Genomic DNA, 12,997 nt, shown 5'->3' on the forward strand with positions numbered 1-12,997 from the left:
TGGTTCACAGTTCAGCTCCTGGGAATTTGACACCCTCTGCTGCCATACACCTGTGTGTGTGTGTGTGTGTGTGTGTGTGTGTCTGTGTGTATGTGTGTGTGTACTGAATGGCTTGTGAATGTAGAAGACATCTATAATCAGAAAGAGGATGAAACACAGGAAGGGATCAGGGATCAACACTGCTTAGATCAAGCAAAGTTAGAGCTTAGATCAACACTGATTTGCGGGAATAAAGTTTAATAGGCAACCCAACTGAGCGTGACATTTGCACTCTTGATGAACTTGAAATGGGTGTGCAATTATTCTTTCCATACTGTATCTTTTTTAAAGATGTATTTATTTGTTATGAATACAACATCCTGCCTGTATGTCTGCACGTCAGAAGAGGGCACCAGATCTCATTATGGATGGTTGTGAGCCACCATGTGGTTGCCAGGACCTCTGGGAGAGTAGTCAGTGCTCTTAACCTCTGAGCCATCTCTCCAGCCCTCCATACTTTATCTTACTTCTTCAGAGAAAGCCCACAGAGGTCCTTGGTAATAGAAATCCTTGGTCTAAACACAGTTTTATGAAATCACTTGGTCAGATAACTAGATTTCTCGGTAGACAAGCCTGGATTGAAAACAAATGAGCACCAGCAAACTCTGGCAGAAGGATCAAGTCTGCTCACTTGTAAACAGAAGTTGCTTGTTTGCACATGACAGCTTCGGACCGACAATGGTAAACTTGAATAGCTGTCACAGTGATCCTATATCCCAAATAGCTCTATCTTTACAGGCTAAGTTTGTTTGATTTCTCACTTAAAATCTAGAAAGGCATCACATGCTTTGTTAATGACTTTAGGTTCTTTTCTCTCCAGTTTGCACAAAGAACTCAGGCAAGGTCGTCCTTCCTTGTCATCAGAAACAACTGAGTCTGTCAAGGAGGGAATGCAAGTGTCCTCTGCCTCCAGCACTGCTGTCGAAGTCACACGAACAGAACAGAGAAACCCAGGCATCAAGACGAGTGCACCTGAGCAAACACTGTAAAGGAAGCCTAGAGCAAAGCTCATGAATGAGAAAGTGAGTGAGATGGTGACGCCATGTCTGTATTAACGTGGCTAACAGCAATTTCTCCCCCAAGGAGGTGTGCCACGATGCAGACCACACGCAACCTGCAGTGCACTACCAACAGCACACTACCCCATGTTCAGAAGATGGTCCTAATCTCTCCTCTCAGAGAAAATGTAATGGGAAAGAGTGCGGGCTGAGGGCGGAGCATCAGCTACAAAGAACACAGTCAGTTGGAGCACCCGCCCGCCCGCAGACAGGCTTGCACAGAGTGCGGGCAAGAACAGACTTCTGTGGCTTCCTCATGTGAGCCTGTCCAGTCAGGTCGTGGGGAGCATGGGGGACTCCCCTGAGGCCTGCCACACACCATCAGTGCCCACTCTCTCTCCTGACAACCCTTAAGCTACAGGCAGCAGCCTCAGGTTGCCCTTGTGGAGACACGGGCTCAACAGCGATGCAAACAACAGAGAGACAGCAAGTCAGAAAGATCAGAAAGTGATGGAAAACCGTGTGTAAGTGAGCCAGGAAATTTTACAAAGGCAACTGGACTAAAAAAAAAAAAAAAAAAAAAAACAAAAAACAAAAAACAAAAAACGGTCTCATGAGAACAATACATATTCATCATCAAAACTAAGAAAAGATAGGTGAGCGTAATTTAAAAATATGTGAAACAAGAGCCATCAAGCCACGTACACAAAGGCCCCTGCATAAATTATAAGCCTACGTTTCTAGAGCACAATTTTGAGATGTTTTAGAGAAAAGAGACGGAACAGTAACCTCTCACCGTCAGAGAGGGTAGTGACTCTTCTATGAGACACACATCTGAACAGAAAAGGCAGGCGATTTGGTCACAGGAAATCCTAAAACTCCTATTGCTGGAGGTACAGCTTGGTGGTATCACATGTTCAGCACCCACAAGGCTCTGGGTTTGATTCCCAGTCACTCACACAAATTAGAATAAAACAAAAACAACTCCATGGCCCTGAGACAGCATGAAGAAGGTCGAAGGGATGAACTGTATTCCAGAGTAAGCATAATACCTGCAGCCAACAAATAGCGGAGCCAGATGTATGAAGAATGCCTAAGGAATGAATTTTTAATACAAATAACCACATAGAAAGATGTAAATAAGCCAGATGTGATGACACATGCCTTTAATTCCAATACTTGGGAGGCAGAGGCAGAGGCAGATAGAGCTATATGAGTTGGAGGCTAGCCTGATCTACATAGCAATCCTCAGGCCAGCCAAGACAACATAGTAAGACTCTGCATTAAAAAAAAAAGGTAAATAGATAATTCATATGACAGAAATTCCAAATGTTCAGGAAACATAAAGAGATGTTCAACCTCAATGTCAGGGAAAGTAATCACAGCATTTGCACTTATATGATCAGCAAGGATATTCAGCTAGACAACATTAAATTCCGGCAAAGATGAGTACCATGAATTCATCTTCTCTGCTGATGGGGACGGAAATAAACAGGTGGAGAGTGTTTGGAAAGCCTGGAAAGACTGAGGGCAGCGATACTTGACATAGAGGCAGCTGTCCTCCCAGGCAGACACTTCAGAAATAATCTTGTATGTGTTCAAAGAGACGAAATAACGATCACATACATGGTGCTCATAGTAGGTCTAAATCATGCCAAACTCAAAGAAAAATCACTCAAAATGAAGAGACTAGAACAATCGATGGGGATATACCTCAAAATGTATGGGGAATGCTATCAGGGGAGAAAAAACAAGCTACAGAATGAAACTTACACACAAAGTTTGAAATAGAAAAGCAAACATACGTACATACATACATACATAATACATACATACATACATACATATCATGATCAGAAAAAAAACTGATCATCTTAACATGGTCAAAGCCTATAAGGATTGTGGCGAGCACCTGACAGGTTTCCATCTGTAAGATGTTTTCTATTTTGTGAGCTTGGTCACATACACAGGAGACTCCGGATAACGTTACCTACAGTTCTATGTGCTTCAAATACTTTACTAAAGGCAAATGAACAACAGCCTGGTGGGCAGTGTGTCACAGAAAGAAGCCTTTTCTGTGGCCCTGTGAAGTTGGTGGCATTGGCTATTACAGGGTCTCCCCACTAAACACAGGCAGAAATGGGGCTGCATGCCAATCCAGTCCACAGAGCCTTCTGAAAATCAAAGGCAAAGGAAAACTCACTCACGCTAGAGTCACAGAATAGTTCATAAAAAGGGAACTGAATGAGTATTATATCAAGGACCAACTAAATTACAGTCTTCCCTCCAGCTCCAACTCACAAAAGCACCAGTCAGTGTTGGGTACCCTTGTCTCCGGGCCCTCCTGAGTGACCTGTGGGGCAGCAATGTTTTCTCCTATCCCTTTCTATCCGTCGTGGGGAATGCTTGGGGATTTACCATCTAGTGTGCTTGTGGTGTACTTGGTAGCTCGTGGAAACACCAGACAGAAGAAAAGACAGAGAACTCTGAACAACAGAATGTGACAGCATGTTTGGCAGGTTCACAACTTACACCATGGCATATTTTATTGAATGAAAATATATCCAGTCATTCCACAGAACACATGACATCTAATATAGGGATGCACACTCGCTCTACATGCACTAAACAAAGCAGTCTCCTTTAGTGTTACTAAAGCGACAGTCTCCTCTTAGAAGTCCTGGGGCTTGGTGAGAGCCCTGTGCATTAGTGAATGGGAAGGACTGTGTAGGAAGCATCTGGGGATGACAATGTGAGAACCCAGTCTCCAACGAGGACAAGCGGGGCTCCCAAGAGTCAACATTTGAAAAGATTTGTATCTGTGCCTCTCCATACGTGGCGAAACTTCGCTGTTTAACACCTTGCCAGAATGCCATTTGGCATTAATGAATTAATTACTCTGTGGTGTGCATAATATCCTGGGCACTGATTTGAAAGAGCAGGCCCTAGGCTGGTGTTCGAACACCTTTAATCCCAGCACTCAGGAGGCAGAAGAGGCAGGCAGATCTCTGTGAGTTCCAGGCCAGCCTGGTCTACATTGTGAGACCTTGTCTCAAAACACAATCAAACAAAAGAAAAAGAAAAGAAAAGAAGAGAGAGAGGGGGGGAAGGAGGGAGGGAGGGAGGGAGGGAGGGAGGGAGGAAGACAGAAGGAAAGACGGAAGGAAAGGCTATTTCCCCATGGTGTGACTTGGGAAATGCCCTGTTTTTCAGCCTTAGCTCCTGTGCAAATGGGAAAATGAGAGTGTGCACCTTGCAGTGAGGACGGAGGGTGCAGTAGGTAACCGATTTGACAGCCTGCCACAAAGGGAATCAGTGCCCGGTGGGCAGCTAGTATGCCTTTTAGTCTCCCCTCCCCTCCCCTCCTCACCCCTCTAGTCTCCTCTCCCCTCCCCTCCTCACCCTTCTAGCCTCCCCTCCCCTCCCCTCCTCACCCCCTAGCCTCCCCTCCCCTCCCCTCCTCACCCCCTAGTCTCCCCTCCCCTCCCCTCCTCACCCCTCTAGTCTCCTCTCCCCTCCCCTCCTCACCCCCTAGTTTCCCCTCCCTCCCCTCCTCACCCCTCTAGTCTCCCTTCCCCTCCTCTCTCCTCCCCATCTTTCCTGCCCTCTTTTGCTGAGGACTACCATGTGCTTAGATCTTTTAATCTGGTGCCCACTCAATCCTCACAGCTACCATCTGAGGTCCCGTCCTTTGTGCAGTGACTAGGGAGGAGAGTGAGGCACACAGGAAGCGGACCTGTCCACACCCTCCCAGTGGGCGGTCTGCATGAACCCTGACCTGAACCCAGGGTGCTGACTCCCAGCCCAGTGTTAATCACATCATGTCACTCTGCTTAGAAACACTTGGCAGGTGGCCCTAGATGCTTCAGGAGGGAAAAGAGTTTGCTCACTCCTGGCCTAGTTCAGCACAGCAGAGTCACTGGGATGCTCATGGCCAGGCTAGGGAAGACTCTGTCACGTGGTCAAAGAGAAAGCTGGGCTGGGAGTGACAATGGAGCATAAGTATACCACCATCAGGAATGACACCTTGTTATTTGAGAACATTCTCGCTCATGTACCTGTATGTGCAAAGACAACCCGTCTCTGGGATCTAAGTGCGAGTTCCCGGAACGGACCACTGGCAGGAGTTGTCCTGTTTCTGCTGGTGACTTGCTAATGGAAACAACTCAGGAACACGCTGACACTCTGCAAGTTCGTAAGTCATTACTGAATCCAGCGGTGCTCTGGCAGAGGAGCGAGGGGCCATGAGGACGAAGCCCAGGCTTCCCACAGGGGTAGAAGCCGGAGCATGCATGAGTCACTTATCTGTGTCAGGCCAGCCTGGCAGGCACCATAAAAGGAGAATCAGAAGGAGAGGACACAGGAAAAGATGTCCTTTTAAGAGGGGCAGACGTTCAAAGGCTGCCTGAGACCTTCCCCTGGCCTTTCATTCCCAAGACTCATGAGAGAAAATGCCACACAGTTCACGTGTAACTACAGTCGCGTCTAAAACCAGAGCCTTGTTTCTTTCCAAAGCAAGTGGGTTTAGACAAAAGATTCCTATTTCCAGATAACACAAGGCAAGGAGATTAAATGAAAATTGCGTATTTTAAACATAAACACACAGGTTGTATGTAAAATGTCAGAGTGAAAACTCAGAAAGGAAGGACATGGCAACATTGGAAGCAACTCTGTTATAACCAAAGGTATCTCCGAAGAGTTTAACTGGGTCTTTAAATTCTTGAAGGCTATCCGACACAGATGTGGACAAAGCTCGCCACCTGCTGTCCGTGTTCAGTATCGCAACTTGGCAGGCACTCTTTAGGTGGCGCCAGATTCTGGCAGAGGATACTTGAGTGTTTTGTAGCAACAGTGCTCAACACCAAGAACTGACGCATTAGTCAGGTCTCAACAGATGCAACCCATATCAGATCTGGGGCTTCACACTTGGATGCTTCCTGCACAACGGGATAAAAAAAGCGTCTCATTCCCAGAAGGAAGAGACTCTGTGTGCGTTAGCCCTCTGGTCACCAACATGGTCTTTCCCCTTCAGTTCTATGAATGGAACCAGTTCGAACATTGGGGGCCTGGCTTCTTTCACTCAATACTGTGTTTGTGAGAGTCACTCATGACATTATGTAACAAGCAGCTTGACAACTGCCTTTATACGAACAGGTCTTTAGCTTCCATTTGAGGACATTTGGGCTGTTCCCAGTTCTCGGCTACTGAATAACGAGTCTGGGAACATACTTGGGTGTGTTTTGGTGAGCAAGCATGCAGAGATTTCTGGTGAGTATATATTTTGGGTGATACTGTTGGATCAAAGAGTGTGAAGATGTCCAGATTTAGGAGGTAATGCCAGACAGTTTCCTAAGAGTCCTATCTGATACATGCAAGCAGCTGTGAGGGAGAGGGCACTTCTGGGTAGCACCCCCTTGCCAACACTTGGCACTATCCATCTTTTTAAAAGGGCTGGGCCTTTTAGGGGGGCTGTGGCATTATCTTACTATTTTATCTCCTGCTTCCCTGATAACCGATAACTGAACAGTGTGCTCTGACGCCTGGTACACCTCCGTGTCGCTGATCTTGACGGTGGGAGTGATGTTTTGGGTTCTTGCTGTAACTTCCACACTAACAAAGTATGACCTGTAATGAATTTTGAAGCCAAATAAGCTCCGCCCCCACTCCTTGTTGCCTTCTGTCAGGGGAACTTCATCACAGCAGCACAAACAAAACTAGAACAGAGACGAAAAAGACACATTCCGTGATCAAAAGAACAGAAAATGAGAAAGAGAAAGGCTGCTGTGGGCAGGCTCACCTCCCCTTCAGCAAAACCACCTCAGAATATCTATACAGTGGTCAGCTATAGGATGTAGACAGATAGCTGATTACACCTGCGGGTTTAAATGCATCCATCTAAACAGTAACATACCAATTTGAAAAAAAAATTAAGATGTGCTGAGCATGGTGGCTCACATCTTTAATCCCATCGGTCGGAAGGCAGAGGCAGGGGGAATCTCTGAGTTCAAGGCCAGCCTGGTCTACAGAGGTGCTTCTGGGCAGACATAACGCCACCCATGATGCCACGGCTAGAAATGTGCACTCACTGGGACAGCTTGGGAAATCACATATATCTGCAGACTAAACCCCTCATTGGGATCATCTCAGATTATCCAAAGTGAAGTTTCTAACTGAGAGATGAAATTCTAAGAATGTAATGAGAGATAACACCATTGGCAAAACATGAGGTTGAGGCTGCTAGGCAGCTTAGCAGAGGGTACAGCTCCTGCAGGGGACCCCAGTTTGGTTCCCAGCACCCACATCAGGTGGATCACAATCACCTTACCCCAGTGCCAGGGATCTGACACCCCCTTCTGACCTCAGGCACTGCACTCATGTACAGACCCACACATATACATACATATTTTTTATTATCTTAAAACATAGGAGGTAGTCAGGCCATGGTGGTGTAGGCCTTTAATCCCAGCACTTGGGAGGCAGAGCAGGCGAATCTCTGTGAATTCCAGGATAGCCAGGACTGTTTCACAGAGAAACCCTGTCTCGGAAAAAACAAAGAACAAGCAAACAAACAAAAACCCTAAAAACAAACAATATGGAAAAACAAAAATCCAGGATAGCCAAAACAATCCTGTACAATAAAGAAACTTCGGGAGGCATCGCCATCCCTGACTTCAAGCTCTACTATAAAGCTACAATAATGGAAACATCTTGGTATTGGCACAAAAACAGACAGGTGGACCAACGGAATCGAATCATAGACCCTGATACTAACCCACACACCTATGAAGGCCTGATTTTTGACAAAGGTAAAATTATACAATGGAAAAAAGAAAGCATCTTCAACTAGCATAACTGGATGTTGACATGTAGAAGAATGCAAATAGACTGCGATGTACAAAACTCAAATTCAAATGGATCAAAAACAACAACAAAAAACTAACCACACTGAACCTCATAGAAGAGAAACGGGAAGCAGCCTTGAATGCATGGGCACAGGAGACCACAATCTACTTACAACACCAGTAGCACAGACACTGAGGGCAACAATTAATAAATGGGACCTCCTGAAACTGAGAAGCTTCTGTAAGGCAAAGGACATGATCCACAACACAAAATGGCAGCCTACAGAGTGGGAAAAGAGCTTTGCCAACCCCACATCTGACAGAGGGCTAATCTCTGAAATATACAAAGAACTCAAGAAATTAGGCTGCAAAAGACCAAATAATCCAATTAAAAATGAGGTACAGATATAAACAAAGAATTCTCAACAGAGAAATCTCAAATGGCCGAAAGACACTTAAGGAACTGCTCAACATATTTAGTCATCAGAGAAATGCAAATCAAAACAACTCTGAGATACCATCTTATACCTGTCAGAATGGCTAAAATAAAAAACACTGATGACAGCTTATGCTGGAGAGGATGTATAGTAAGGGCAACATTCCTCCACTGCTGGTGGGAGTGCAAACTTGTACAGCCACTTTGGAAATCAGTATGGTGGTTTCTCAGAAAATTGGGAATCAATCTACCTCAAAGACCCAGCAATACCATTCTTGGGCATATACCCAAAGGATGCTCAATCATACTGCAAAGACACATGCTCATCTATGTTCATAGCAGCATTATTTGTAATAGCCAGAACCTGGAAACAACCTAGGTGCCCCTCAACTGAAGAATGGATAAAGAAAATGTGGTAAATTTACACAATGGAGGATTACTCAGTAGTAAAAAAACAAAAACAATGACATCTTGAAATTTACAGACAAATGGACAGAACTAGAAAAAAACATCCTGAGTGAGGTAATCCAGACCGAGAAAGAAAATTATGAACCTTCATCAAGCAACTGATGGAAGCAGATACAGAGATCCACAGTTAAGCACTGGGCCGAACTCTTGGAGTCAAGTAGAAAAGAGGGAGGGGAGATAATATGAGTAAAGGGGTCAAGACCATGATGGGGAAACCCACAGAAACAGATGACTTGAGCTATCAGGAGCCCACTGATTCTGGACTGACAGCTGGGAACCTACATAGGACTGAATTAGACCCTCTGAATGCAGATGCCAGTTGTGTGGCTTGGGCAGTTTGTGGGGACACTGGCAGTGGGACCAGGATCTATCCCTAATACATGAACTGGCTTTTTGAAGTTCCTTTCCTGTGAAGAGATACCTTGCTCAGCCTAGACACGGGGGAGAGCCTTGGGCCTGCCTCAATATGGTGATGAAGCAGACTTCTTGACTCCCCATGGCAGCCTTACCCCCTCTGAGGAGCAGATAGGGATAATGTGGGGGGAAGGTAGGGGATGGGAGGAGGGGAGGGAGACATGGGATTGGAATGTTAAAAAATAAAGAACATTTAAAAAACATATGAAGTAGAGGGAAATTATGGAGACTTTGATATTTGGATGGGAAATCCTTTCTAAACAAAACCCAAAGGCATAAATTAAAAAGGGGGAAAAAAGGAATGAATATGACTGTGGTAGAATGAAGGATTTCTATATTATGAAGAACACCACAGACAAAATAAAGGGCAATAGATATAAGAAAATATATTCAACATAATTCACATGGGTAAAATATGAGAAAAATCTCGATTATTAGTGTGAAAAGTACAGAGAATTCCAAAAGAAAGATAAAATTGGCCTTACTGGACTATTTGCAGAAGGAGAATCCAAATGGCTCACAGGTATAGAGAGGTATTCAGACTTTTTGATTCAATAAGGAAAGTAAAGAGGATGTAAGATTAATTGGGTAGCATGATCCGCACTTCAGGACAGCAAGTTAGGAAGAGTCACAGTGCTAAGTATAGTTGGGGCTGTAGCAAGACAGGACCCCATCAGTCCTGCAAGAGGTCATGTGGCTGGGCACAGCAATGGGGCAGTGCCTAGTGAACTTGCAGGGTGACCTGGGATCCATCCCAGGCTTCCTGGGGTGAACGATAACAACACTGTGGGAGGGAAAGAAAGGGAAAGGAGAGGGATGAAGGGGCACCGGGGACGGGCAGAGCAGGCATGAGGTAAGTTCGGGCCATGATGCGAGGATCTTTGTGAGCACTGGGGAGGTGTGTGTGGTGTGAGTGTATTCTCCATCAAGTAACAAGTGTTGCTGCTCTGACATAACAGTGTTGCTCTTCACAGGACAAGGACCTTGGAAGAAGTCCTGGCCAGAGCCTAAGAGCCTTCAGTCATCATGCATACAAGTTCTAAAGTGGAAACTTACTGTGCGAAGGACAGCTTGATCCGAGCTTGGATTTCTACCCACTCCTCCTTTATAATGTTCCCACATTGCAGCATCTCCTTGGAAAGTCTTTCTGCTTTTACCAAGTTCTCTGAGGCTTCTTTAAATCTGAAATATGTTCAGGAAAAGTCTCACTGGTTCCTAGATTCTGGAACGCCATATCCTGGACTTTCTTTGCTCATATAATACTTCCTATTATCCCTAAATCACCTAGCAACTTTTTGTTTGGCTTTGAGAGTTAACTATAAGAATCACAGCAACAATGTTTTCTGTTTGTGAAGATTAGAAGCAAAAGGATACTTTTGAAGGGACAGCAGGGCTCTCCCCATGGTATGGAAGAGCTCTATGGAACACTTGAAGATATCTGTATTGTCATGATAGGGGCTCTCAATGGAGTTAGCCAGGATTTCTTTCGCTTTTTCTGCATGTTGCTTTGCTTGTAGCGACAGCCCTGTGGACAGAGAAGCAGAAGTGTTAGTTTCTCTTTGATCTCAGCTGGTCACGATCATGATTCTCCACAGCCAGGAAACCTGGCAAGGTCATCCATCACATGCTGTCCAGTAGCACACAGACATCAATCTGGGAGGCAGGAACTAGTCCTTTGACTATAATGACCAAAAAAAGTTGTTTTTATATCAAGTATTCAAGATGAAAAACATTTCCCAAAATGGCCTTTTTAGAAATAAAATAAGCACAGCGTGCTGGAACTGAATAGCTTCAAAACATCACTAGTATCAGATGTACAATATAAATAATTATCAAAACACAAATGGAATGCAAGTACTGCAGTATTCTGGGTAGGAAGCAAGTTATTCAGGAATTGTGATCCTGGCTGAGTGACAGCACTCTAAAGGAAATACTAAAAATTCTGAGTCTTCTGCTCACTCATTTGTAGCCATAATATTAAAGAGTCCTTTTAGTACGACACAAATATATGGCTATAACTACTTACAAATGCAACCCCAAGAAGGTAAGGGACTACTGTGCAGTGATCACTTGTCCCTTTACAGCCACAGATGAACATGAGACAGAGTAATAAATATTATCACTGTTTCTCCCTGTGTCCCAGAGTTCTTCTAGGGGCTAATTAACCTGTGGGAGGGGTGAGTCTGTGCTTTGTACCCTCCCCACGCGCCCCCACCTTCCACCCTCACCGACACCTCCTTCCACTCATATTCATACACCGCCCATCCTATGTTCTGAATTACACTTAATCGTATCTCAGCTCTTTGCAAAAGCTGTCAAAATATGAAGTAGATTCCATTCCTGTGTCTATGAAACAGAGACAATATACGTTCTAATGGAGAGAAGCAAGCCTATGTTCTTTGTGTGGGAACTCTTGCAGAAATCTATGTGTCATATTTTAAAGGCATAGCTTTAACTTGGCTGTCAGGAACTTATCACTGTTATTTGTCTGCATGACATACCTATAGTGATGGGCTAGGATTACAGGTAGAACCCCTTCCCTTAGAACTTGAATTTAACTAGGTGGTGGTGGCATATACCTTTAATCCCAGCACTCAGGAGTCAGAGGCTGGCAGATCTCTGTGAGTTGGAGGTCAGCCTGGTCTACAGAGTGAGTTCCAGGACAGCCAGGGCTACACAGAGAAACCCTGTCTCAAAAAACAAAAAACAAACAAAAAAAAGAACTTGATCTACTGGAGACAGCACAGGTTCATTTTCAAGAGTATGGGCTCTTGAGATGGCCCAGAATGAATCCTCTACTCTATCACTCACTAAGAAACTGGCCTCGGTTACCTTGATGGTGAAGAGGGGTAACAAGAGTATCCTAACACACACACACACACACACACACACACACACACACACACACACACACACACACACAGATGTGAAGTCCAAATAGGTTTTGCATGGCTGGCCCTCAGTGAGACCTTGCAGAATAGTGAATACCGTTTTGACTTTAAATTGAGAAAGATCCATGCAGAAGGGAGTGGGCTGCAGAAAGAAGGCAGGATTTGAAATCCCAGATGGCAGGACACTGGTACTGGCATGTGATTCCCAGGTCTGAGTCTCAGATCAGCTGCTTATTAACAATGTGATTTTGCAGCAAGCTGTTCCGACTCAGATTGATTTTCTCTGACTCTGGACAACCCTGAGGAGGTGTTAATGAGATGATCTCCAGTGCCTCCTCTGGCTCTGATGGCCTTTGACTACCAGGTGAGAGTGGTCTGACCTTGTGGTACTTTCCAGTTGTAGGGCCACTCACTGGACCTGGGGAGTCTGTGTCGCCAGCATCCTGTCACTGCTCTTCAGCGGATGAGCTGAGGCAGCGGGGTGCTGCCGTATACCTTGTGTGAATCATCATAGGCAGCAAGTAGAAAACATGGTGAGCGTCAGCTTTTTTACCTTCCTGAATCTATCCCCACCTTCTGTCTTCCTCTTAGGATGCTCGGCTCCTGCACATCCTAAGCTGGCCAAAACCAGCTTCTTTCCCCATACTAGGAGAACCCCAAACCACATCTGACCTATCAGACTATGCCTTCATTTCAGTAATACTCCAGTGTGGTCTAAACGGGGCATCTCCAAAACCCTGGGATGTTTTGGTGGGTGGGAAAGTCTCCTTTTCTTTTGATCATGCTTAGCATGGAAATCTAAAGTAGCTGGCATCATACGGGCAAAGCATGGCTACGATGGAGCTAATGCCAAGACAGACAGAGCCAAATGATGTGAAAACGGGGGTGGGAGGGTTGAATCCTGGCCAT

At 45.1% G+C, this 12,997-nt stretch overlaps 1 protein-coding gene across 7 annotated transcripts in view; it reads right to left on the minus strand.

Annotated features, from left to right (window-relative positions):
- The window catches only part of Ttc23 (tetratricopeptide repeat domain 23), an 85,776-nt gene that overhangs the window by 54,029 nt on the left and 18,750 nt on the right, over positions 1-12,997 (minus strand). For all 7 annotated transcript variants that reach the window (XM_040730450.1, XM_013123475.3, XM_040730464.1 and 4 more), the window contains 2 exons: positions 10,572-10,722; positions 10,254-10,379 (listed from right to left, as the gene is read on the minus strand). In XM_040730450.1, coding sequence (XP_040586384.1) covers positions 10,254-10,379; positions 10,572-10,722 — 277 coding nt within the window. The remainder of the gene's footprint in view (positions 1-10,253; positions 10,380-10,571; positions 10,723-12,997) is intronic.

The sequence above is a fragment of the Mesocricetus auratus genome, unplaced genomic scaffold (assembly GCF_017639785.1).
Source record: "Mesocricetus auratus isolate SY011 unplaced genomic scaffold, BCM_Maur_2.0 Super-Scaffold_4256, whole genome shotgun sequence".
Taxonomy (NCBI): domain Eukaryota; kingdom Metazoa; phylum Chordata; class Mammalia; order Rodentia; family Cricetidae; genus Mesocricetus; species Mesocricetus auratus.